Source organism: Lichenostomus cassidix, chromosome 18 (assembly GCF_008360975.1).
Source record: "Lichenostomus cassidix isolate B80296 chromosome 18, HeHo_3.0, whole genome shotgun sequence".
NCBI classification, from domain to species: Eukaryota; Metazoa; Chordata; class Aves; order Passeriformes; family Meliphagidae; genus Lichenostomus; species Lichenostomus cassidix.
The window spans coordinates 5,842,504-5,867,976 of record NC_139498.1 but is presented as its reverse complement, the minus strand read 5'-3'; the positions used below and the strand labels follow the sequence as shown (position 1 = coordinate 5,867,976).

General features: G+C 53.3%; 3 protein-coding genes and 1 long non-coding RNA gene across 7 annotated transcripts in view; 2 read left to right on the top strand and 2 right to left on the bottom strand.

Moving 5' to 3' along the window:
- Nucleotides 1–20,321, top strand: part of ACSF2 (acyl-CoA synthetase family member 2) — a 35,862-nt gene extending 15,541 nt beyond the window's left edge. The window contains exons 11-16 of the mRNA XM_085077679.1: nt 17,663–17,770; nt 17,878–18,029; nt 18,485–18,626; nt 19,674–19,784; nt 19,945–20,013; nt 20,104–20,321. Coding sequence (XP_084933805.1) covers nt 17,663–17,770; nt 17,878–18,029; nt 18,485–18,626; nt 19,674–19,784; nt 19,945–20,013; nt 20,104–20,154 — 633 coding nt within the window. The 3' untranslated portion in view covers nt 20,155–20,321. The remainder of the gene's footprint in view (nt 1–17,662; nt 17,771–17,877; nt 18,030–18,484; nt 18,627–19,673; nt 19,785–19,944; nt 20,014–20,103) is intronic.
- Nucleotides 713–8,860, bottom strand: CHAD (chondroadherin). 3 transcript variants are annotated; one of them, XM_085077682.1, is made up of 4 exons: nt 7,985–8,860; nt 4,187–4,350; nt 3,885–4,030; nt 713–1,660 (listed from the first exon to the last, which is right to left on the bottom strand). In XM_085077682.1, the coding sequence occupies exons 1-3, from the start codon at nt 8,762–8,764 to the stop codon at nt 3,889–3,891; spliced, it is 1,086 nt and encodes a 361-aa protein (XP_084933808.1). In that variant the 5' UTR covers nt 8,765–8,860; the 3' UTR covers nt 713–1,660; nt 3,885–3,888. The 3 variants fall into 3 exon arrangements, with proteins under 3 accessions (XP_084933808.1, XP_084933807.1, XP_084933810.1); XM_085077681.1 differs by having other exon boundaries at nt 713–1,657; XM_085077684.1 differs by lacking the exon at nt 713–1,660 and adding an exon at nt 1,857–2,402.
- Nucleotides 20,322–20,729: 408 nt separating the features above from the next.
- The window catches only part of LOC146429525 (uncharacterized), a 57,131-nt gene continuing 52,387 nt past the window's right edge, over nt 20,730–25,473 (bottom strand). The window contains exons 2-3 of one of the 2 annotated variants that reach the window (XR_014855595.1): nt 21,884–22,071; nt 20,730–21,192 (exon numbers count right to left, since the gene is read on the bottom strand). This is a non-coding gene — a long non-coding RNA (uncharacterized LOC146429525). Of the gene's footprint in view, nt 21,193–21,883; nt 22,485–25,473 lie in introns of those variants that run through there. The other variant, XR_014855594.1, reaches the window with a different exon arrangement.
- On the top strand, nt 22,535–25,346 carry RSAD1 (radical S-adenosyl methionine domain containing 1). The gene is made up of 9 exons (XM_085077680.1): nt 22,535–22,776; nt 23,210–23,343; nt 23,422–23,626; nt 23,700–24,065; nt 24,156–24,219; nt 24,305–24,452; nt 24,522–24,576; nt 24,980–25,083; nt 25,157–25,346. Exons 1-9 carry the CDS (start codon nt 22,606–22,608, stop codon nt 25,326–25,328), a joined length of 1,419 nt encoding a protein of 472 aa, XP_084933806.1. The 5' UTR covers nt 22,535–22,605; the 3' UTR covers nt 25,329–25,346.

Below are 25,473 nucleotides of genomic sequence, written 5' to 3'. Positions count from 1 at the left end.
GCCACGTTTTCTGCTGCTCCACCACATGTGCCACCACCCTGTGCTGCACGTGGAGGGACAGGCCACCAGTGAGGGGCTCAGTGTCCCTCTAGGTGACACATTTCCCAGGCACGTCCTGCCATCTGTGTGCAAATGGCTGAGCCAAAAAGGATATTTTGTTTTACCCCAAAGGAAATTAATTTGGTGCCACTCTGCTTCCCAAGGCTGAGGAAGCAGCCAGTAGTGATGGATGAACACGTGGGGCTGGGAGTCAGATTAGGCTGTTGTTGTTGGCAGACCCTGACTGCACCAACACCAGGGTTTTGCAGGGACAACTGTGTGCTCTGCCACGGACCAGGGGAATCCAGGGCATCTGTCCTGGAGCTGCCTTGGATGCAGCCAGGGTTTTTTTCCTGGATATGATGCTCTTAATGCCGAGCTGAAAACACCAGGGACAGCCCTGGTACCGCTGCTTGAACTCTGTCAGGTGACAGCTACCTATTTTTATAGTAAGCATGAGTTTGGCCTCACAAAATATTTTCAAGCATTACTGTGAGATCTCAGGACTCATTAGGTGTCACATGTTCCTGTTTTGTAGAGAGAGAAATAATAAAACCCTCCCAAACAGTTGCTCTGCCCATGGGATAAAGAGGATTAAGTCTATATTTGTGCCACTGGTCTCATGTTACTCCTGATCCCTCCAGCCCTCAGACAGACACAGAGACTTGTTGAATTCATCTTTGCAGCAAGAGCTTTATACAGAAGATGTACATAAGAAAATATACAATTTGATTTCTATATAGGAGGCAGAGGAGCTTTCACCCTCTTAAAGGTCATTTACACTCAGTTACAGAGGAATAAATATACATATATTTATATAACTCTTTAGGATTAAAAAACGTAGTTGAATTGCAACTGTGGCATTGGAATAGCTGTGACAATAAACCACAGTCAGCCTGGTGTCCTGCTAGATCCTGGAGTGTGGACAGAAGAGGAGGAGTGCCTGAGCCAGCTGCACCATGCACACCTTCTCCTCTGGCACGTCTTGGTGACCCCACAGAGTGGGAGTGAATCCAGACTTCAGGTGGCTCCAGCTCTGGGGGTTCCCAGTACTGCTGCCCTTAAAGGATTTCTGGCTGATTTTGGGACATTGCTGCCTCGGGGCCACCAGCTCTTGGTCGCTGCTTCACCTCTCCCCTCAGCCCTGGCCTGCAGGGATCCCCTCCGTGGGAAGGCAGAGGAGTCTCTTTGCATGGGTTGAGACCAATTTTCCTTATCAAGCAGCTGGGGGAGGGATGCTCCTACCTTCCTGCTTGCTCCCACTCCTCTGGAATGGGAGAGACAGCAACCAGCTGGTTGATCAGGGATGTGGGTTATGTTTCTTCTGGGAAAGGTGAGTGTGTTTTACCAGCAGGATCTAGCTTAGCTTGTCTTAGTATGGTCATGCATAGTTTAGTTTTTAAAAAGGCCTCTTTTAAAAGACATAGATGTCGGAAAAGATTGAAAAGGTGGATTCCATCCTTGTGATCAGCAGAGAAGCAGGGCTTTGGAGGAGGCTGGATGTGTTCAGATATATCAGAAGTGTTTCCTGACGGGTAGAAGCTCAAGGAAGGACTCGGAAGTCAGTAGTTTTCTGATGGTTGGAGTGACCAGTCACCAGGACGGGCCATAGCAGAGCCTGCTAGGGTTAAAAAAGAGAGAAGGCCACATCTTTAAGGGGATTTTTCAAGCAGAGCAGTAAACTTGTAGAATTTGTTTATTTTTAAATTAGTGGATGAAGTCATACTTGAAAGTGAAGAGTTTGGAGTCAAGGAGCTGTTACAAGTTCCCACAGCAGAGGAGGTGGGTTAGTCCTGTCTCTGAGCTACTCTGACAACTCAGGGACTCCTGAGTATCTTACCTAAAGTGCTGATGGTCAGGGAGCACTATCTTGGTCAAGGAAGCAAACCCAGACCAAAATTTTTCAAGAGTAGTGAATTATTTTGATGCCCTGGTTCTGAAAACCCAGGGCAGGTAGAGTTTTAAAAACTACCAAGCAGGTTTTCATCGTAAATGTAGTCAGTGACCCAAGTCAGTGGTATCCCTGAGATCCAGACCCCTGTAGCTGACAGCTGCCTGGCTCTCAAGAGGTGCCTGATGAAGTCAGATGTACTTTCACAGAATTCATGCTCACCACACTGGAGTGGGTTTGTGTGCCTGCACTTTGGCACTGACACCTGAATGCACCGAGCTTTGTCTTCTGCAAGACTAGAAAAAATAGTTTTCTATTTCATTAGCACTTGTAAGCTTGCTTGAGGGAGCTGGATGGAAAGTGCTAGAGAGAAAAACAGATATTGTTGTCATGGTTTTCTTACTCTCACCATGGAGGAGTGAACTGGGATTGAGTTCAGGCAGGGAGAGAAGAGGATTAAGAAGGGTCAGACCTGTAAATGAAATATGTTTAAGTACTGTGGTTTAGAAAACTGAAGTTTTGCCATGCTTAGAGCAGAACTTTTCCTGCCCTATATGGAATGACTGGTATTTCCATCTCTAATCCATAAAACCCTCTGGCACTACAAGAGAAATAACCACTTTAGAAAGGCACAGAGCAGCTGGCATAATCCCTGACATTTTGGTCATAAGTTTCCTTTCTCCATCCTGTTGTGCATATCCTTTGTGAAGTGGGGACCAAATGGCCAAACATGGCACAATGACACCCCCTGTTCACAGAATGCAGTGTAGGATCACTGAACTTTCCTTAAAAAATGAGCAAAAGTCCCTTTCCGAAGAGCTTACAAACTTGCAGGCTCGTTCGAAGTCGTCTGGAATCCGTACAAACTCCAGACCTATTTCTGGGATGGGAAAAAGTAAAATGTTTGGGGTGGAGTGATGACAGTTGTGGCTTTTTTGCTCCTCTGTGGGCTGAATTTAATACCCTTGGTAGTTTCCAGCTGTGGAAGGTGTTTGTGTGATCAGTTTACACAGTTGGTGTTTGCCTTGGTCGCTGTCAGCAAAAGCTCATTGCTGGAGGGAAAGGCAGCCCTGTCTGAATCACCTCCTGGCCCAGGATACCTTTCCCAAAGAATATTTGCTGTCCTGAGCCTCCCTCTTCTGGGATACTCATTTGAAGGCATCAGCCCTTGTTTTTAAATACCTGACAGTCTTGGATGGGAGTTGTAGTTGTGGAAAAGGCAAGTGCTGGAGCAAGAGCTGCTCCTGATGGAAGATACCTATTTTCCTATGGGCTCAGCTGCCTGGGGCTGGACTTCCCAGCAATGTCCTGCCCTGGATTTCACACCAGACCTGGAGGACCTTTACAGGGTAAAGGGCTGAGCATCTCCATCTGGTTGGAAAAGTAAAGCCTGTGTGGTCCCAGCTCAGGGTAAGAGTGGGCTGAATCCACCCTTGTTTTGATATATGGTGTTTATCCCTTTTGCATAACAATTACACCTTGACTTGATATGGGGCTTTGTTGACAGGACAGGGTGCATATCACCACGGTGCCTGAACTGATGCTTAAACCCTGTTACAGTGTAGAGCTTCTGATTTTATTCCTAATGTACAATAATTGCTGCAAAAAGAGATGGAATTTTCCCCACATTGCAATAGGAGCTCTGAAGATTTCAAAGCTGATTGCTATTCTGTCTATATTTTCAGGGTCCTTGCATCTCTGTTTCATATTTATTTACATGTTTTGCCCTTACTCTCTGCCCCAGACCTGCCTTTAGCCCCATATTTTACAGAGCTGACCCCATCCCCGATGCTCCAAGCAGGCTCTCTGCCCTGGGAGCTCCTGCAGCCAGGAGATGAAGCAGCTCTGAGTGGAGACATCAGTGGGTGCATGGATGAGCTGCTGTGAGCCAAACCCTGGTGACATTTCAAACTATTCTGGGGCTTCTGGTATGCCTAAAAGTGACCCATCTTACGTGTTTAATGGCGGCTCCCCTTCCTGGACCTCTTGGTGGGCAGCTTGCAGGAGCGGAGGGCCGCGGTGTCCCTGATGGGCTGTCCCCGGTACTGGGCTGGCGTGGAGCAGCTGTCCTCAGCACGGGTGCGGTTGCCCTTCAGCCACCTGTGACACGGGGAGGAAGGAAAACAGGAGTTAAAAAAAGGCAGAACCCATGGATATCAGAGGGTAGGAGCTGCTGAGTGTGGCAGCAGTGTTCTGGCACAACTCGGGGGTCCAAGGAGCCCCAGGGAGCAGGGGACAGGGGGAGCAGGGCCGTACTTGCGCAGAGGTGCCAGCTGGCAGTTGCAGTGCCAGGGGTTTCGGGAGATGGTCAGCGTCTCCAGTTTGTCAAAAGGGAAGTTTCTGGGCAGCTGGGTGAGCCGGTTGTTCTCCAGGTGGGCAGTTTTCAGCCCAGTCACCCCGGTGAATGCGTTGTCTGCAAACTGAAGCACAATGGTTTCCCGTGAGGAACGTTTAGCTGGAAAATTAGGACTTCAAACCTGAGGGTCTCTGTTGCAGGCTTTGAGGGGTGTAAGCACAAGGCACTGGGACATGCTGCCCAGAGAAGCTGTGTCACCCCTGGGAGTGTTCAAGGCCAGGTTGGACAGGACTTGTAGCAACTTGGTGTCCTTGCCCATGGCAGGGGGTTTTGGAAAGGGATGATCTTTAATGCCCCTTCACACCCAAGCCATTCTATTATTCTGTGAAGCATGGAGAGAGCAAGAGAAGGAACTGTGAGCAAAGTCCTGACTTGCTGGAAGCTTTGTACACTTGAGAGGCAACAGGCTGACGGGTGATGGAGTCTCCTACAAGGAGAGCTATGTCCCAAATCCGCATGGGATTGTCTTTGCAGCCACATCCCTAAATAAATTGAAGTCTGGCAGCCCTTTTTATTTTTGAGCCATACTTCTCCATCCTAAATGAAGATATTTTCTGGTGTGTTTCTTTCCAAGGCTGGAAATCCTCCCAAGGCCTGCTGCCTTGCCTGTCCTGGAGCGACTGAAGGAGGGAGTGTTTGTGGCGTCTGAAGGGGCTGTAGACTTTGGCACTGCCTGGGGGCTCTGGGTGGAAAGTTACACTTGGCATCTGAGTAATGCAGAAATACAGGCAGGTTTCCAGCACCTCAACCACCTCCATTTTTTTTCTCATTTCCAGCGGTTTTTTTTCAAGGGATGCTGCAAAATTTGTCTTTTCTTGGTTGACGGGGAGGCTTTAAGGTAGAGCCTCCCCTAAGAAAGCTGCCAAAAAGCAGAGAGAAGCTGTAGACCTGGCTCTGCAGCCCTCTCCTCTCTTCCCTGAGGCCTCATCCCTGCCATTTTTCAGCCCATGGTTACTCATGTTGGAAAGATGTTGAAAGCAAACCCCTCAACACAAACTTCCTTGGCAGTGATGGATTGGAGAGGGGCTCACTGACAAAGCACAGAGCTCCTCTTGGCTATGACAAACCATTTCTCCCACCTCTCAAAGTGGAGGGGAAAGCTTTCTCTGAAGGTTGGAGATTCACTAGGTCTTCCCAAAGCCCCTCAGCCCAGGACCTGAGCTCCCATTTCTGAGAAGAACCTTGCTTTTCACACAGACCATCAGGGCGTGTTCACGCTCTCTAAGCTGAAAAGCTCGACAGAGGAAACACACTATTTTAAGCTGTGAACTTTTGTCATCTTCCAAATTAAGCGTTGCTGGATGGGATTAGAGCTTAGCTAGGAGACTCCCAGATCCCTGTAGCTGTTGGACAGTCAGCATTGCTGGCCTTCTCTGTCCAAAGCTGACCTTGGGAGGTTGGCTGTGCTGATAGTGGAGCTGCTCTGAGGGATGCTGGCACGCTGTGCACGGGGCGGGAGGGTTGGACAGTGGTGTTACTGTCTCAGCTGCTCATTCCTCTCCCAGCCCCATGAGAAGAGTTCACATCTGCTGCTAACAGCTGCCGAGCCGCCTGCCAGAGCGTGTCTTTGGGAAGAAAAGGGTGATTTTTATCCCATATTTAGATGGAGGGTTGCTGCTGTTAATTTATTTTACGCTGAATACGCAGACAGGGGTGCCTGTCTCGTGTTGAGGTACAAGGAGAGTCCTGGCTTGTGCAGCACAGCCTGTGGGGTCTGGTGTACGTCTGTGATGTTGGGGGAGGTAAGGGGAGATCTGTGCTGGAGCCTGAGGTCTGTCCTTCCTTCTGCTCAAGTGCCAGCTAGGCTGGCACAGAATTGCGTGGGTTTACACTTGATCAGCTCAAAAATCTCGCAGCCATGCGGGGAACAGCTAAGGACAACATGCTTGTGAAGGGGAAGGAGCTGCAGTCAAGGTGCCAGCAGCACTTAGAGCATTTGGTGGTGATTTCCTGCATCACGCGGCCTCTGTGATTAGATGTCTCTCAGCAGTGCAAAGTTCACATGTGGGCTGTTGGGTATGAGGCCTTGGAGGATTTGAAGGGAAAATGCTGAGCTGGGAGCTTTGTATTTGCAAGCCCTAAAGCTGCAGAAGCCACCCCTGTTAGTGCTGATCCCATAAACTAGTGTCCTGTTGGGCTGCTGGGGAGGAAAAGAGGCACTGGCTGCACAGGAGTTTCTAAAGATCGTGTCCACAGGTGGTCACTGTGAAAAACTAAGTCCTTTTTTCTGGCTAGAATTGTTAACCATTGCTTCTTGGCCAAACCAAGGATGCTTGTTTCCCTGGAACATCCCAGAGTCTAATTTCTTCAACATGTAACTTGGGACTCTGACATCTCTAGCTGGTATAACCTTATGTGGCAATATCTGACTGAAAGTACCTTGAAACTAAGTCTACAAGAGTGCTGTGACAGCACATCTAAGGTCTTGCCTAATGAGGTCAGTAGATTCTTTTCCAGTGCTGAGTTTGCTCAGTCCCATCCTGGAGAGGTTATGCTCAGAGTGGACAAGGGCTTCAATACTGAAGTATTACTGATTTAGTTAGTATTGTTCTGCACCTGGACAAGCTGTAATGCCAGTTTTTGTGCTTTTTGGGATGCTATATCCCCTTTAAAACTCTGATGTGATGCATTTCTTGTAGCTTTCATGTGATCTGCTCATCTCTGTGACACCCTCTGAGTTGCCCTTTGCTGTGAAGAAGTTCTCTTTTCCATTACATCTTCCTGTGTGTGTGGTGGGTGTTGCTTTACTGTGAAGTCCCAGCCTGCCTCACCTGGATGCTCTTTGTCTCAGTACTTCCTGGAAAGGCATTATCCCAGGTGGAACTGTTCTGCTCTGCCTGCAGCACCCTCCCTCTCCAGCCAGGGGGGTTCCACCCAGCACATCAGGCTGCATCAGCGTGCTGTGCTGGGCTCTGTAGCACTGCCTGGCTTTCCAGAGGCCCTAACACAAGTGATTCCCTGAGTGTGACGCTCCTGCTTATGGATCCTCCTCACAGAAAAAGGAGGGGGTTGTTTTGCCCTTCGGGATACCTGCATGTCCCTCCTCCCCTTTAGTGGGAACAGGGCGCCTTTGTAAGATGCTGCGAGAGTTCCTTTCGAGAGAGCATCAATAAACAAACCTTTCTTTGTAACGTGTCAGGTTGGGAGGCAGCAGGGAGGTGAAGGTCTGTATCCCTACCTGTCTGCAAGGCAGTGGTAAGAAACCAGGACTATTCACAGCCCCTCTGAGGAGTCTCCCTCTCCCAGCCTACAGCAGGGCTGAGCAAAGGAGGCAGAGCAGCTCTGCAAGGTGGAAGTGCCCTCCAGTATGAGGGACATGCTCACCTCCCATCCCTCACCTTGTTTCTGGGAGGATGGAAGGTTCCTGATTGTCCTGGAGCATCCCAGATACCTTTCTCAGTGTCTGGTGTCATCTCCAGCTTGGGAGGGAATGCACTGCCTTGCATCCATCCAGGGGGTTTAATCAGCTCCAGATAAATTGGTTTTGCATAAATAACAGGAGGGTGGGGTTCTCTCTCTCATCCCTCGATTGAGCCATGTCAGGGTGTTGTCAGTGCCTTGCTGCCTGCAGATCCTGCAGACCTGCATCTCCTCTCTCCCCTGCAAGGCAGGGACAGCAGACCAAGGGCTTTCTAAAGGGGAAGAAAACCAAGCCCCATGCTTCTGATCTGGAGCAAGGGGAAAGAGAAAGAACTCACCTTCTTCAGTTTCATGTTGTCCAGGTGGAGTGTCTGCAGGTATCGCCCAAAGGACTGGAAGGCGTTGTCAGGGATCACCTCAATTGGGTTATGGGAAAGTTTCAGTTCCTCCAGCACTCTCAGCTTACTCATTGCATTCACGGGGTAGCTGCTGAGCTGGTTCTTGTCCAGGTGGAGGACAGCAAGGTTTTCTACATCCTCCATGGTCCCAGGTAGGAGGTTGGTGAGGGAGTTGTCAGAGAGGAAGAGCCAGCGCAGGTCTTTAGCCCCATTGAAGACCCCTGGTTTCAGCTCTCGGATTTTATTTCTGCCCAAGTGCAGGATGAAGAGGTTGACAAGAGGGGAGAGGAGTCCTTTGGGTAGGTCTGGGATCTTGTTCTTGTCCAGGTACAGGTAGGTGAGATCAGAGAGGTCCTCGAAGGCTCCTGGCTTTATGACATTGATCTGGTTGTCGGTGAGATAGAGGTAGACCAGGCTCTTGAGCCCACGGAAGGCACCAGTGGAGATCTCCTTGATCCGGGAGCTCTGGAGGTGCAGGGACACCAGCTTTTTCATGTCACGGAAGCCGTTGGTCGGCAGGACAGGGAAGTTGTTCTTCTGCAGGTTGAGAAGCCGTGTCTGCTCAGGCACCTTGGGGATCTTCTTCAGCCCCGCGTTGTCACAGATGACGTGCTGCAGGTCGCCGCCGTGGCAGTGGCAGCTGGGGGGACATGCCTGTATGGTGGAGATCAGACATGCCAGCAGGCTGAGGACACCGAGCAAGAAGCCTGACCCATTCATGGTCAGATCTGGAATTAAGTGTGGTGGGAAGGGAAGCGGGAGGAGGAGAGAGATGGGTGGGAGAGAGAGAGAGTAACTGGGTTTGCAGCATACTGAACACAGCCCTATTTATAATGTTATTAAAAAGCAAAATCCCTTCCCACAAACCGCAGGCAGCAGCCAGTTGGAAACAACTGGCTTTGGGAACTTACTGTGAGCTTAACCCCTTGGCACCAGGCAGAGGAGTGTCCATGGCCCTGCCTGGCCCTGCTGCTGAGCGATGTGCAGAGGTAGCTTTCCTCTCAGGAGGAAAAGGGGAGGCAAATAATCAGGAAGAACCCCTGCAGACCTACTCTGTGGGGACCCTCCCTGGTGCCTGCTGAGCTGAGCAGGGCCCAGATTCTCTAGGAGGGAAACAGCCTGTATTGGTTGAACAGCATAGCAGGGAGCACTGCTAAGCACAGCCACCTTGTGCTGGAGCTTCTATTTATCCTCAGCTGGTTTGGGGAGAAACACCTAGTCCTGTTCTCACAGAGGAAGGTCCTGGTGTGGGAGGGGTCTTGTTTCACTGATTCAAGAGGAGTTTGCCTTAACAGGGATTGGAGAAGGTGGGAGTGATGTGGGGTCACGCCAAAGGCCAACAGTGCTGCAATTGCTCTTGTAACTCAAAATTTTGGTTGAAGACATCCAGATCTAGGCAGCACTGAGGAGCTGGCTGAGAAAGGGAGTGCAAAGAGTCTTAATTTCTGCTGTGTCTTTTCTTATGAGCAGTTGAGGATAGCATGGTCACGGTCAGGACACCTGTGCCTTCCAACAAGGGATGGGGCAGCATCAGAGCCTGCAGGGAAGTGGTGGGATGTAGGGTGGTGGATATGAAATGCCAGGCAGTGGTGTAGAGGTTGGTGGCAATGCCTGTGGTTCTTGAGACAGAGCTGTGGATAGGGAAAGGCATTGGTAAAGGGATGGAGAGGTAGCAGAGCGAAGAAATCACTGCTGGAGCTGGGATTAGGATCTGCCTTGGCTCCTGTCTTGGGGTAGCAGTGGCAAGGGTGAATTAACACCACAGGGGATGTTCCCTGCTCTCCCAATAAAGAAGGCTAAAGCAAAGCAGTTAAAAGCTCCAGTGCCTGCTTCTGTGAGTGTGAAGAGAGAGATCCAGGGGTTGTGGGGTGGGGTTTGGAACTGGAACATTTTGAACTGATTTCCAGCCAGTTCCTGGCTGCAGCAAGCAGCAGAGAGCCGAGCACATAACTGTGAGCTTGTTGAGATCTCTGCTCCTGAGGCTGGCTGCAGAGCCCCAGTGGAGCCTGTGCAGAGGCGAGACGGGCTCAAGAAAGGGAGGAAATCCAAGGGCTGACTTAGGACACAGACTGGCTTATTCACTGAGATTTCTGGGTTTTTCCATTGTTGCAGTGAGGAATGAGCCGGCACTGCCGAGCGTGCTCCGGACCGTGTTATGCAAACAGCCTGGCAGCCCTGCTCTGGTCAGCAGCTGTCAGCCTGAGCACTGTTTGCACTGCAGGACTAATTTGGGGGAGAAAATAGGTTTCTGGGGTGGGAATGTGGTTCTGGTGAGCCTGTGGCCGAACGATGATGTAATGTGGGTGCAAACCAGGCCATGTCAAGCTCCCAGTGTTTGCCAGCCCTGAGGTGTGGTGCCGTGATGTTGGGCAGCTCACCTCAGCACCAAGAGCTTTTCACCTTTAGAGAGATGCTCTGACCTTGAGAGCTCCAGGCTCCTGCTGGAGGGACCTCCTAGTTACTGTCAGATTTAAAATTTGTTGATCAAAACAATGGTGCTTTGGCTTGTGCCTGGTTCAGGAGGCACCACAATGCTCTTGCACATGCTTTGCTCTCTGGAGGAGCTCTTTGAGCGTCTTGGTCAGGACCTTTGAGACAGAAAAACAGCAGGTGGACAGAACCTTCTGTGTTTTCCTTCTTGCCTTCTCCAGTTTGCTGTTCCATGATCCTCTGACTGAGAGTGCCCCTGAGTGTGCACTGCTCATAAAGCTGAGGCAGGCAGCTGGGTGAATGATTGGGAAAGAAAGAAAATCACCTTTAAAGCATCATCTTCTATTCACGGATTGATTTCATTTTTTTTCCTCTGAGGAGGTTCAACCACTCTTGTTTTTACTGTAATCATTTGATGAACAATTCCTGCAGCTATGTACCAGTTATTCCGTGCAAGAGCAACTCGTGGGTGAAATTTAAAACCCAACCTGTTTCTGCTGGGCACAGAATCTGGGGACTGTATCTGTGTTCCTTCCCTGAGTGTCTGGTACTTGGATTTCCTGTCCCCTTGCAAAAAATATCATCTAACAGCTTACTGCTTCTGCAGAGATTTCAGCCAGTGTGGGTCGGGTTGGAGCAAAAAGTTGGTGAGGTCTATGCAAACCCCATCCATAAATACATTCTACCCACGTGTATTTCTGGAACAAGACCCTTTTCAGAGGTTAGACTGCTCAAACATCCTTCTCTTTCTTCCTCTGAGGATAAAATTCCCTTTCTTCCACCCTTTATCTGTTTGCTGGCTGAGGCTGCAGATTCTGGGGGACAGGGACACTCTCTCCCTGCAGGGATGTGTGTGCTGTGGCTGTGGACACCAGGGAGACCTGTAGCTTCCTTGTGAAAATGCTGGGATGTAGCTGCCATGATGCTGGTGGGAGGTGGGAAGCTATCCCTGCTCCAGGACTCCCACCAGTCCCAAGCCTGGAGAATTTAGGTGGATGCTGGGTTGGTTTTGGGGCCACAGTGGGGTGGCAGCAGGGAAAAGGTGTCTGCTCCTCAGATCCATTTCTCCAGGCACAAATGGTGGATAAAAGGAAGTTCTTTCCCCATAATATTTTTTGATTTCCATGCCTCGGTGAGCACATTCCTGTGGTGGGAGCTGCTTGGCATCTGCCACAGCTGGCACTTTGCCCCTGGGCTCCTGGCTGTTTGTGTTTTGAGCTGCTCTCTGGACGGCTCTGCTCTTCCCACACCGGGTTTTGCAGACCTCAACCGGCCAGCAAATGTCCAGCCATCCTCAAAAGCCCGCTCGTGGGTGGTTTGCAGTCTCGAGGTGACAATGGAGCAGTGTCAGTGTCCCTGTGCTGTGGTCACAGGGTCCTGGCCAGCTCCTACCTCGCACATCCCCTGGGACCAGTGCTGCAAGGACATTGCAGAAGAGGTAGGATTATCCTGTCACCCTCTCTTTCTTAATTGATTAACAGTTCTGCAAACATTCCCAGTGATTTGCAGATGCCAGGCTCCCCTCCTCTCCTTCTTGGAGGCATTGTGAGCTAAGCAAATACAGTTTTTGAAGCAGTATAAATATAGATTTGGGGTGTTTCTTTGATGCTGCAGGTCTGAACTGCTTTGGTACAATATTGGAGATGGTCTTTCCCATGTTTAATCTTTATTTTTGTTAGTATGAACAGTTCTGGTACATCAAGACAGCTCCATGTTCAAATATTCCATTGCCTTTAGGGGTTCCAGGTCTGGTTTCATGTGTCAGTGCAGACTTACAATCACCTTCTTGAAGTGGCACCAGTGCAGCTGGCCTTGGGTTGCAGCCCTCCTCCTTTTGGCTGGAGTTGAGGGCTCAGGCAGTTTCTGGGGGTGTCCTGGGGTTCCCCAGACCTTGTGAAGCTGAGCCCCTGCCTGGCACTGGGGTGGGAGCAGAGCTGGGAGAAGGTGGAACCTCCCGGGATTTGTCCCAAGGGCAGAGTGCACTCCAGGCAGAGTTCAAGGAGCAGTGGTGGGTGGGCAAAGGGGAGTCCCAGAAGCTTTCCTGGGTTCCCCCCTCTTCCAGGCAGCACCTGAGGGTCCCAGCAGTGGCATCCAGGGCTCTGAGTTCAGGCCTGAATTGCCATTTTTATTTGAAATGCTTGAAGAATCCCCATCACTGCAGTGTGGGGGCTGCTTGTTGAGCTGGAGGAGGTGGTGGTGCATCCACCTCCTTCCTTCTGATGGTTTTCTTCCACTGTAGCATGGCCTCCACCCACTGATCTGCTGCCAGTTTGGCTCCCTGTTGATGTCCACCCACCCTTCCCTTCTGCTGATTCCAGCAGCTGCTGGATGATGCTCTTGGCCTCTCCTGTGAAGTTCACCCAGCCCTTGCAGCCTCTCCCAGCCCTGCCGTATCCTGTAAGGCACCAGACGTTCCCTAGCATCCCAGTGCTCTGGCCAGGGCTCTTGTCCTGGATTTTGGAGCCTTCTTCCCTTGTGGAGCACCACTGATCTGTGCAAGACTTCTGACTTTCCCACATGCTCCCCAGCCATGAGTCCCCTCTGTTCCCAAAATGGAAAATGGGCTCCATGTGGTGACAACTTCTCCACTTGTCCTTGGCCTCCCCCATCCCACCCTACCTTGTTTTTGGGGAGAACCTGATGAGAAGGTGGTTTCAGTAGCTGCAGAAGCTTTGGGAATGGGCTGTGAGAACATTTAAAATGAAGCATGGAAACAAGAAGATCCTTGACTTCCTGGAGCTGAGCCGAGCTCTCCAAATCCATAGGGATGTTACCTTTGCCCCTAGATTTTTACTGAGTTTCCTTCTCCAGCTCTGAGCATCCAGTGGTTTTCTGTCTTCACATAACACTTTGTACATTTCCTCTCCCTTTCTACTTTAAATTCCACTTTTCCCAGATCCATTGGCACCACCAGTAGGGAGGATGGAGTTAACTGCCCAGCAAAGACCTTTTATCACACTGTGGCTAAACCAGTCAGGAACTGCCCATGCCTTTGCTGGTTGCCAGTGGGCAACACTTCTGCACTGCTGGCAGGATGGGGGAAATGCTTCCAAGCCTCAAGGCTTCTGCTTGGCCTGGAGAGAAGAGAGGCAGCTTTAACTGCAGACCACGAGGAGCAGCAATAACAGGAGGTTCATTCCCAGATCAGTCTCAGCCTGGGCACACTGGGTTGTCCTTTTGGTCTCCTCCCGAGGCAAAGCCATTGCGTGCCACAGCACAAAGAAGGTGCTTTGGGCACCTAATATTTTTGGGATCTTTTTTAAGCCCCATCCAAACTGGGATTGCCTGGCAGCTCTCTTGGTGGGGATAGATGCCAAGAGGGTGGCCACCCTTGGAGATTTGTCCTACAAGACCCGTTTGTTTGTGTCCTGACGTTTTTGACACAAAGATGGTACTGTTGCTGGGGAAGGAAATGAGATCTCAGTGTGACACAGGCTGGATGTGATAGAAGTTGTTTTTTTGCAGCGGCAAAGTTGACCTAAAGGTTCAGGAATATTCCAATTCAATTTGGGGTAATGGGATATCTCCAAAGCGAGGAGACACATGTCGTCAGAAAAGTTTAGGGTGATCTTGGCAGTGAGCAGCTAGTGAGGGAAGGTTGTTGCTCAGTTGAGAATGATTTGGGGCTGGCTGTGATGGGAAGGGCTGGGGTTGACTTTGGGGATATCCGAGACAGACACACTCGGCACGGGTTTAGGGATAATTAGATCCATCCAGCATGTTACACTGAGAGGGGTTCAAAGGGCCTCTTAGAGGTCCCTGAGCACATCTCTTGGGTTGCCAGTCTGTTTTCTGTTGTTCATTACGCCCTCTTTGAAGTCTGAAAATCCCTATTATTTCACGGTCAATTTGCTGCTTTTTTTCGAGGCCAATATTGTCTCCAGCTAAGCTCAATTTCTGTAGGCTTTAGTTTGGCAGTTCAAGCCCTGCCATCATCATCCTGCAGCGTGGCACAACCAGAGGGTGGTGACAAGGGACGTAAAGATCCTCCCCGAGCAGTGCTCAGGCCTGGGGCTGGGTGTCCTCCAAGGACCTCATGCCCTCCTGCAGCCCTGACCTTCTACCCCAGTCCCACCTAGTATAACCCCTCTTGGGGTACTGGTGGTACAAATTCCAGCCTTTTCATCACAGCTTTTCAGCAGCAGTTGAATTTGGAGGGTGCTGGGTGTTTTTATTGCTGTTGAATGCAGGGGAAAACCAAGGAGCAGAGAGCTGATGTGGCTTGCTCCAAGTTATGCAGTAAATAAGTGGCACAGCTGGGAAAAACCCAGGGTCTTCAGAGTCCCCACTGTCCCCACCAGATCAGCCTGCCTCCCAAATGTTTACTAAAGAGACTGGAGTCTGATTGTTTTTACTTTATTTTTAATTTTTAGACGCTTCCCTCTTGGGGCTGTTTTGCCTGTCCCACAGTGACCAGTATTTGAACAGCACTAGCAGGAAATGTTTGGGAAATGTGCTTTAAAAAACACAGTCCTGCTAAGATGCTCTTTTTATTCCTGGTTTATACAGAGGCTTAGGATTCACAAAGAATGAATCTCTTGTTGGTAGGAGCAAGTTAGGCAGTGGTTTGTTTTGGAGCTGTCCTTGTCATCACTGAGGGCAGGACTGATCTGGGTGTTGGGAGGTCACTTGTGGTCCTACAATAAAAAAAAAAGGTTTTACAGTTAATTATATTCTGTATTCTTGTAGCTCCTCTCAAAGCCAAGGGTCCAAGCTGGAAAAGCTCTGCTTTGACACCAGATACAGCTCCAGTGGAAATTATGGAGCTGATGCTGAAATTATTGGGTGAGGTTTTCTGGACTGAATTACACCAGATGACAAGGCTGAACGATGCTAAGTGTCCCTTTGGGTCGTGAAAGCTAGGAATCTTCACGGTTATCTCCAAGTTCAAATTGGTGTGTGGTGTTTTGTGGAAGTGTTGTTTTCATCTGCTGCTGACACTGGAGATGTTGGATGCTCCACGTGTCAGATAAGGGCTGGGAAGGACAGCACTGCTGGCACAAGGATTTCCTCCATCCCCTGCCTCCATCCTGGGAATACAGCTGGGGAAAACCATCCCAAAACGGAAATAACATCTTGGAAAGATCTGGAGCAGCATCCCTGTGTCTGGCTGCAGAGTGATGTGCTGGTGCAGGCAGGGGAAGGCAGTGAGTGGGAAGCAGACCAGGGGCTGGAGGGTCAGAGCTGTGTTGCCCTCTGGGCTGGTCAGGAAGCCCATTCCTGAGGGTGTGAGGGTGTTTATGGGGACAAGCCTCGGGCCAAGGCAGCAATAGCTGGTGTTTGGGGTACAGGGCTCAGTGCCAGGCATCTGGAGGAGCCTGGTGAGCCATGGCACTCACAGCATCATCCTGCCAGGGAGCTGCCTGTCCTGCATCCAATTAAACCGCTGGAGCGACCCGGAGAGGCAGCAAGGATTGACTCAGGGCTTGGCTGGGATCCTGGGACCAACACTGCAATTCATCCAGCAGAATGAAACAAAAACACAAAGGCGCTGGGATTTTTAATCAGTGTTTAAGGTCTTGGATTTGGGTCTGGTCAGTCATTTGATCCAGCCACAGGACTCCTATTAGTGGGTGGGAGAGAAATGCAGTCTGAGCATGAGACGCTGTGGGTTTGCACCCGGCTGGGAAGCTGTCCTTGTGTCTGGGAGCAGAAGCTCTGTTCACAGTCTCTCCCTGGGGGCTGCCAGGCTCTGAGCAGAGCAGTTTGCACCAGATGGTCCCTGCAGCATCCTGGAGAAGTTCTCCTCCAGATTCCTGGGTAATAGCAGGCTCCAGCTTGGATTCATGCTGACCCTGGTGCAGTCAACAAGAGCATCAGCCGTTGTGACAGACTGTGCCCAACATGAGATCCTCCAGCAGCTCCAAGCAGTGGAAAGCGCCAAGCGCTCCAGTGTTGTTACACAGTGTTGTACATCATAGCAGTGTTGTGTTCAGCTTATTCAGGATATTTTCATGCTTGTTCAGATGCTTCACCGTAGTCCTTTGCAAAGCCCCATGTACATTTGGGGCACAGTGCCTGGAGTTGGGTGAGCACCATGCAGAAGCCATGGCCATGCAGGCTTGCCCAGATATTTGCTGAAGGAACTGCCCAGATCTGTGTGCCAGGGCAGTTTGGAGGGTCAGAGCTGCTCACATGTCAGTCTGGAGAAGTGGAGGAGAAATGGGGAAATACTCCCCACATCAGCCCTTTGACAGCTGTGCTCCCCCAGCAAAGCAGCCACCGGTGACATTACTGGGGTGACATTACTGTGAGTGGGTTAAAGACACCAGAGCAGTGTGCCAGCAGCTCCCACTGCTGAAACACAGCTCCCAAGAGCTGGAGATGTAGCAGCAATCCCAGCAATGGTGCTGTTGGTGCAGCTCAGAGCTGCTCAGAGCACCTCCTGGGCAGCTTCTGCTTCCTCAGTGGGGCCAGTGAGCTGGGCATAAAGAGTTGGAATTTTCCTCTGAGGAGGAGTGACCTTCAGCTGAGGTGGCTCAGAGCCTGCCGTCGGGATTAGCGGTGAGGGAGGTTTTGAGAAGCTTTTGTCCCGCTGTGAGGCTTTGGGTCTGTGAGGGCAGCTGTGCCGAGTGCTGAGCAGCCTCGTGATGCCCTTACGAGGGTTACAGGGGCTGATGTCTGCACAAAAGGATCTGCAGCAAGCAGCCACGCTGCAGGACATGCTGTCTCCCCCAGGAGCTTACTGCTGCCTCCAGGGTTTTCCAAAGTAATGCCCTGTGTTCCCTGAGCTGTTAGAGACACAAGGTGAACTCAGCACCTTGGCTGCAAGGGCATTAAGGCAAAGTCAGTGTCTGTAAGAGGTGGTGTGGAGGCAGCAGGATGGGGCTTGGAGAAACAAGGGTTAAAAGGGAGGATGGTGAACCCTTGGGTCCTCTAGGGATAGTAGTTTGGGAGTCAAAATATGTGAGAACCCAAGTGCTGTGGGTGAGGGAGGTGAGGAAGGCCATGGCAGGCAGTGCTGTGCTGCTTTAGCTCCTGTTTCTCCAGGACTCCCTGGCAGGAGTGTCTGGAGAGCACCATCCATAGCCAGGACAGCAGGGCTTCCCTGTGACCTGAGCAGCTTGGGAGAACATCCTCCTCCCTCCCCACTCTTCTCTGCAGTTGTCACCAGCTTCATCTTTCCCATGCCTGGAGCTGTGTGGTCCCCTTTCCCCTTGAGACACGTTTCCTCTCCTGTGTTTGCAGGTTGCCTATGGGACCACAGAGAACAGCCCTGTCACCTTCATGGGGTTCCCCAATGACAGCATTGACCGGAAAACCCAGACAGTGGGATACATCTTTCCCCACACAGAGGTGACTGTGACCCTCCCCACCTGCTCCAGGTCCTCTGCCAGCAGCACACCTTAGTCTATACTCCCTATCTGGTGCTGGGCTCTGACTGAGCCCTTCTTCACTTTCAGGCAAAAATTGAGGATCCAGAAACAGGGCAATCTGTGCCTCTGAACGCTCCTGGGGAGCTTCTGATCCGTGGCTACTGTGTTATGCTGGGCTACTGGAATGACCCTGCCAAGACAAGTGAAGTGATCTCTGCTGAGGGGTGGTACAGGACAGGGTGAGTGTGGGAACAGCCCTGCTCCTCCCAGACCATCCCATGGGGTGGCACTGGATGGGGACGCATGGGTGTGTCTAGGAGTGCTTGGCTGGGATTTCCAAAGTAGGGAAAACTCTCCTAATTTATCCCTCTGATCTGCCTGTGACACTTCAGAACAGCTTTTAGCACAGAGCCCTTGGTGCTGAGTGTCCCTGGAGAGGGGGATTGTCACTGACCACTGCTGGATGGAGGGATAGTGGGGGTACAGGGCAGGGGCAGGAATTGCCTCCTCCCTAAACCCTGGTGCTTGTGTGGATGCTTCCAATTTCTGCAGCAGGAGCTCTTTGACCTCTTCCATGTGTTCAGGTGGCATCTCAGCCATTACCCTCTGGATACCCTGGCTGGGTGGGAGCAGGGTGAGGTGTCCAGGTTTAGTGTCCAGCTGGGACAGGACTAGGAGGGCATTGTCATTTCAGGGACCTCGCGAGCCTGGATGAGCATGGCTACTGCAGAATTATAGGGCGTTGCAAGGACATGATCATTCGGGGAGGAGAGAACATCTACCCAGCAGAACTGGAGCAGTTCCTCCACACCCATCCCAAGGTTGAGGAAGTCCAGGTGAGTGGGAGGAGGTGGGGTGGGTGAGCAGCTGCCTTTGGGGATCCTGTACATAAAGCCTCTGGGATTGCTGCTTGGAACCTGGTTGTCATTCCCTGTTTTCAGCATCTGGGTATTCTGGGTAATATTGGTTGTGAAGGAGGAGGGAGGGTCTTATGGGATGGAAGGGGTAGGCAGAGCTCCTGGCATGGGGCATATGGATTGGGGCAATCTCCTTGAGTTCCAGCTGCACATCTGCAAAATGCCTGTCATTCTTCAGTTTTAAACTGCCTGTCCACTTTCATATTTCCCTCTGAAATTCTTACTCAGAAAGCAGTCTGGAAGGACAGATTTTACTGATAATTGCTCAATTCAGGCTCTTTCAACAAGTCCCTGGAGATGAGGAGTCAGACTTTGTTTCACCTCTTCCCATGACAGCAAAGATTTCCAGGACTGAGCAGCTGCTCCCAGTCTGCTGGGATTGTTCTCCTCCAGTTTTTTTTGCCAGACAAGTTTCCCCATAAATAAACTGGTTATTTAGTCAGAGTTCTGCCTGTGCCAGGCGAGCATCTCTCCTTGGAACAGTCCCAGTGCAGATGGGTTGCAAACCAGCCCTGTTTATGTGGTTTCTAGGGCTTTATGTCACTGCTCTGGACTCAAAAGGATCGACGTGTCTCTAGGATTTTGAGATACTGGTTCAAGGCAGGGAATGACAGAAGGATTCTTGTGGAATAGTAGGAGCAAACTTTGGAGAGAGCTCAGGCTTGGGACGCTCATCTCCTGGTGTCATGGGCAGTGGTCAACCAAGATCTGTGATTATAAGGGTTTCAAATAATCCTTTAATTCGACCTCATCCCTCCTCTGCCATTCCATCTGGAGATCCCAATGCATTCGTGGCAGCCTACAAAGTCTCCCTGCTGTTTGAAAACCTCTTGCTCCATTTTTTTGGGAAGCAGAGGGATGACAGGTCCATGTTGCACCCATGATGCTCCAGCAACCTGTGATATGGGGTCAGGGAACATGACAGGGATGTCCCCATGGGTCACACTGTCCATCTGTCCTAACCAGGTGGTTGGTGTGAAGGATTCAAGGATGGGAGAAGAGATCTGTGCCTGCATCCGACTGAGGGCTGGGCAGGACTGCACTGAGGAAGAGATTAAATCTTTCTGTAAAGGAAAGGTGAGTCCCCAGTCCTCAGTTCCCTTCCAGACCAGTACACCCAGTGGCTGCTGAGGACTGGTGGATGAAAGCCCATGGGTTTAAAGCACTGGGGGACCCAGCCCTGACATTACCAGGCTGTTCCTGGTGGGTTGTGTAGCCATTGCTTTTCTCTTCACAGATCTCTCATTTCAAGATCCCACGTTATGTTGTGTTTGTGGGCCAGTACCCACTCACTGTCTCAGGCAAGGTAAGAGGGGCTGGGGCAGGGCAGGAACATTGGTGTCCTGTCCCAGATCCTGCCTGAATCTCTCTCCCTCCTCTCTGCACTTCATTCCAGATTCAGAAATACAAGTTGAGGGAGCAGATGGAGAAGCACCTTCAGCTCTGAGATTGGGAAGGCAGAGCAAAATCTGGGATAAATCAGCCCCATTTCAGTCAGCTCTGAGTCTTCCTTTCACCTGTGCCTTGGGCTAAGCAGTGAAGACTTTTTCCCTCCCTGACATCAGGGCTGATGGCACTTTTAGTCAATAAAACAGAGCGCCTTTTTTTCCCGGCTGGGTTTGTGTCTTTGCCAACAGAAATATTGTGGTGTGAGGAAGGGATGCTTATTTCTGGAATTCTGTCAGGTTACCAAAAGACCTTATGAAGGTTTAAAAATCTTGTGTGTCTGAGCAGTTTGGCTGCAGCCATTTCAGAGGAGTTGAACAGATGCTGGTGGGTATTTTACTGATATTTTGAAGTCCAAACACCCTGGCCTGGCTTCCCAGGGTAGGTGATGCCTTTTCTCCATGGATGTTGTGAGATTCCTGGGTCATATAACAGTGACTGAACTTGAAATTAAGGGCAGGGGGTTCAGAGAATGAGACTTTGCATTGGAAGGGACTCCCTAAACTGGCTGGAAAAGCTCACTCTGTTCCCACACTTCCCCCAGCTGTTTCCCCAAAAAAAAAAACTTCTCCGAGGTAGACTTGGCTTTGTTTATTTTGTTGCTTTGGACAAGACAGACAATAAGGTTGTTGCAGAAATACCAAAATTCCTGTCCCATCGGCAGTGTGAAGCACAGCAGACCTGGGACAGCATTTTACGGGAGTTATTTGGTACCTCCCAACCATGAACCACTCCTGTGAGCAGGGGGAGAGCAGAGCTCCTCTTTGCCAGCAGAAGTGTCCCACCCCAGCTGGAAAGCAGATAATGTTGCTGCCAACTCTCGCCGACCTCCCGCTGTCTCTCTCCTGCTTCCTTCCCGAGCAGGGCTAAGGCTGAGCCCCTTCCATGCTGCAGCTTCCTCTGGTGAGTGGAGGGAAATGGTGTGATGGGGAGAGAGGGGAAGATCAGCGAGGTCTCAGTGCTTCATCTCGCAGCTGGACGGTGGGTTCTACCCATGGAAGCAGATGGCAGGGGCAAGCTCCCTGTTCCCATCTGCTCTCTGAAGGAAAAAACATGGATGGTTTGTGTCAGAGTTTTTCTATACAGTGCCTTTCCAGTAAGTTCCTCCCCTGTTCCCAAACTGCTCTTGGGGCTGGTGGCAGCATTGATCCTTCCACATTTCACTCAGGTCTCCTCCCTGCCTGAGTTTTAGGACCCCTGTAGCCTTCCTGAGGGAAGAACTGTTACCCGCATGACAGTGGCCTTGGGGACACAGTGGACCTCCATGACTGATACCTAGGGAAGGAGTTTACCTTCTTTTGCTTCCTTCAGTACTAACCCAGGTGCAGGACAGGCCTGCACTGAGAGGAGCTTCTCCTCCCATCCCTGTTCAGTACCTCCACCCTTGGCACAACCCCTGCTCTGGCCACAGGTGCCCCACGCACTCACTGTAGCTGGGGGGCAGGGGGTAAGAAATGAAGGGGATGTCAGCTCTGACTGTGAGGACAGTCACACTGCTGAGAAACCCAGCGAGTCCTGGTCACAACCAGCACAGAAGTGACAGCCCCTGTCATTCCAACCCTGCTTAGTGGGTCTGAGCCCTGGCAGAGCCTGGTCCTAAAGCAGCTTTCCCTACCATCCCATGCCTTCCCTGGGGCATAGCCAGCCCTCACCAGCCAGGACACCTCCCGAGTTGCCCCATGCCCCTTCCAAACCCCTGGGATGATGCAGCCCCGGCTGTAAACACTCACCGTAAATGAAAAGCTGGCCGGGCCTGGCTGTGCAGTCTCAGCGTCTGCAGTGCTCCAGAATCCATCCATGGCTTCTGCCCTGCCCGTGCCTGAGTCCCACTATTATAGTCCTTGCTGCCCGCTCGGAAACTCCCCAGACTGGGAAGGTGACATCAGGGGTGGAGTACTCTGAACTACGTGTTTCTGGCCTGGAAACGGGAACCTGCAGTCACAGCTTTTGTCATGGGCATTTCGGAGTTCCCCGTGGCTATTAATAGAGACAGCTAATAACGTCGGGGTTTTTGCACGGCCCTGTGTGGCGACAGACCACCTCCCTCTGCCGAAAGGCTGGAAAACCCTTCCTGGCTTCGGGGAGCAGCGGGGGAAGGATGCGGGGGCCGGTCGCGGAGTGCCTAAACTTCCTTGGCACCGTGTGTCCGCGGAGGACACCGGGAGAGGACACTGACCCCGGCACCGGGGGAGAACACCAGCCCCGGCATCCCCGGCACCGGGAGAGAACACTGACCCCGGCACCGGGGAAAGACATCGGCTCTTGGAAAGGACATTGACCCCGGCATCCCCGTCACTCACAGCGAGAATCCCCCGCCCAGCCCCGTTGGGAGCGGAGGGTTTTGTCCCCGGTCCCTCCCCCGTTCCCCGCGCCCCGCCCCTGTTCCGCTCACGCCGGGGCGGCCCCGCTCGGTGTCCGCCCGGTGCGGGCGGTGCTGCGCTCCGCGGGCCCCATGGCGGCGGCTCGGGGCTGGCGGCGGACCCTGGCGGCTGTCGCTGCGGCGCGGCCCCGCGGGGGCGGCTCGGGACAGGCAGCGGCCCCGGGAGCGGGTCCTGCCGCGGAACCGCCCCCGAAGCCGGCCCCGGAACCGACCGCCCCCGCCACAGCCGCGCTCTACGTGCACGTGAGCGGGGACACGGGGGGACACCGGGGCTTGTGTATGTGCGGGGTGCACGGGGACCCCCGGGTCTGCACACCTGGGGGGACACGGGGACCTCGGCTTGACACACGGGGGTGCACGGGGACCCCGGGGCTAGCACAGGCGGGAGGTGAATGTGGCTGCTCGGGGCTCGTACACACGTGGGGGCATGTGGGACCCCCGGGGCTGGCACACGTGGGGGACAGGCCAGCCTGGCAGTGTCACCGGCACACGGGGCTCCCCTGAGCTGAGGGGCTCCCCGAGCCGTGCACATCAAGGGCCGCACCCGTGGGTTGTGTGCCTTGTGGGGCGGTTGGGGGACACTGGGCTCCGTGCACCAGCCTGGGGCTGTTCTCCCTCAACATGGGGTGGCAGGGGGTGAGGGCATGGCCGTCCCCCACACACCCCGTACCCACAGTGGCCCTACTGCCGCAAGCGCTGCTCCTACTGCAACTTCAACACGTACGTGGTGCCCGCGGTGGACGAGGCGGCAGTGCGCGCCTGCCTGGTGCGGGAGGCACAGACACTGCTCCGCCTCAGCCAGGTGCACAGGTGAGTGCCCACGGGGAGCTCGGGGGCAGTGCTGTGCCCTCCAGTGCCCCCCTGCAACTTCCCACCCTCTGCTTACAGCGTCACCTCCGTGTTTTTCGGCGGGGGCACCCCCAGCCTGGCCAGCCCCCACACTGTCGGGGCGGTGCTGGAGGCTGTGGCGGGCGCTGCCCATCTCCCTGCTGGCGCTGAGGTCACTCTGGAGGCCAACCCCAGCTCCACCAGCACATCGCGCCTGGCTGGCTTCAGGGCGGCCGGGGTCAACCGCCTCTCCATTGGCGTCCAGGTGAGCGGGGCTCGTCCCCACCGCAGCCTGCGCAGCCCCCCGTGACCCCATTGTCACCGTGCTCCCTCCACAGTCGCTGGATGACGCTGAGCTGCGGCTGCTGGGCCGGGAGCACACGGCGGAGGAGGCACGGAAGGCTGTGGAAGGGGCTCGGGGGCTCTTCCCCGGCCGAACCTCCATCGACCTCCTGTTCGGGCTGCCGGGACAGAGCCAGGATGCCTGGGCGCAGCGGCTGGAGGCGGCGCTGGGGCTCTGTGACGACCACATCTCCCTGTACCAGCTGACGCTGGAGCGGGGCACGGCGCTGGCGGCACAGGTCCGGGGGGGAGCCCTGCCCGCACCCCCGCAGGACCTGCTGGCTGACATGTACCACACTGCCCGCACTGTGCTGGTTGCCGCCGGCTTCCGGCACTACGAGGTCTCCAATTTTGCACGGAAGGTGGGATGGCCCTGATGCTGTGCCCCCTCATGTCATGCTGCCCCCCAGCAGGCTCAGCCCCCTCTCACTCCATGCCATGCTCTTCCCCAGGGTGCAATCAGCACACACAACCTCTCATACTGGCGGGCTGACCAGTACATTGGTGTGGGGCCAGGTAAGGCGGCGATGCAGGGCTGAGGAGTGGGCTTGTGTGGCCTTGTGCCCCCTGAACTCCATTGTCCCCTCCCTGGCTGCTGCAGGGGCACACGGGCGCTTTGTGCCGCGGGGCGAGGGTGGCCACAGCCGGGAAGCTCGTGTCCAGACCCTGGAGCCTGTCGCCTGGATGCGGGAGGTGCAGAGCCAGGGACACGGCACCAGGAGTCGGGCAGTGCTGAGCCCGCTGGAGCAGTGAGTACTGGGGTCTGCCCCATGCCCCCCCCTGTCCGTGCTGCTCCACAGCTCTCCGTGTCCCCACAGGCTGGAGGAGCTGCTCAGCCTGGGACTGCGCACGGATGAAGGTGTCACACACGAGGTGAGGAGCACCCGTGGGGACATCCCCATCGATCTGATGCTAATCGTAGAATGGTTTGGACTGGGTGGGACCTTAAAGCCCATCTCGTTCACCCCCTGCCATGGGCAGGGACACTTTCTGCTAGATCAGGTTGCTCCAAGCCCCATCCAACCGGGCTTTGAACACTCCCAGGGGTGGGACATCCACAGCTTTTCTGGGCAACGTGTGGCAGGGCCTCACGACCCTCACGGAGGAGAATTTCTTCCCAGTATCTAATCCAAATCTGCCCTTTGTCATCCATTCCTCCCTAGTCCTGTCACTCCATTCCCTTGTCCAAAGCCCCTCTCCAGCTCTCCTGCAGCCCCTTTGGGCACTGGGATGCTGATGCCCCATCACTAACATCCTTCTCCCTCCCTGGGCACAGCGCTGGGAGCGTTTCTCCCCTCAGCTCAGCCTGCAGGACGTGTTCGGGGCGCCGGGGGAGGCTCGGGCACTGCAGCAGCAGGGCTGGCTCGTCCTGGACAGCGGGTGAGCCCGGGGAGCGGTGCGCAGGGCCGGGGCTGTCCCCGGGGCACCGGGGCTCACTGTCGCCTTTCCCCAGTGGCCTGCGGTGCACCTGGGCTGGCCTGGCCGTGCTGGACTCGCTGCTGCCCGACCTGCTCTGGCAGCTGCAGAGGGTGCTGGGCGCTGCCCGCCGCCCACCGAGGGGGACACCGGCGGGGGACGGAGCCTGTGGCCGGGAGGCGAGGGCTGTAAGCGGTGACAATGGATAATAAACCACGAGAACCGTGCGCTGGCTGAGCGGTGTTGGAGCGGGGACACTGGCCGAGGAGAAGGGCAGGACTGTCCTGCAGGACAGGTCCCTGTAGCCTGGTGTCCCCGGTGTCCGAAAGCTCTGGTGTCCCTGTGTCCCTGGTG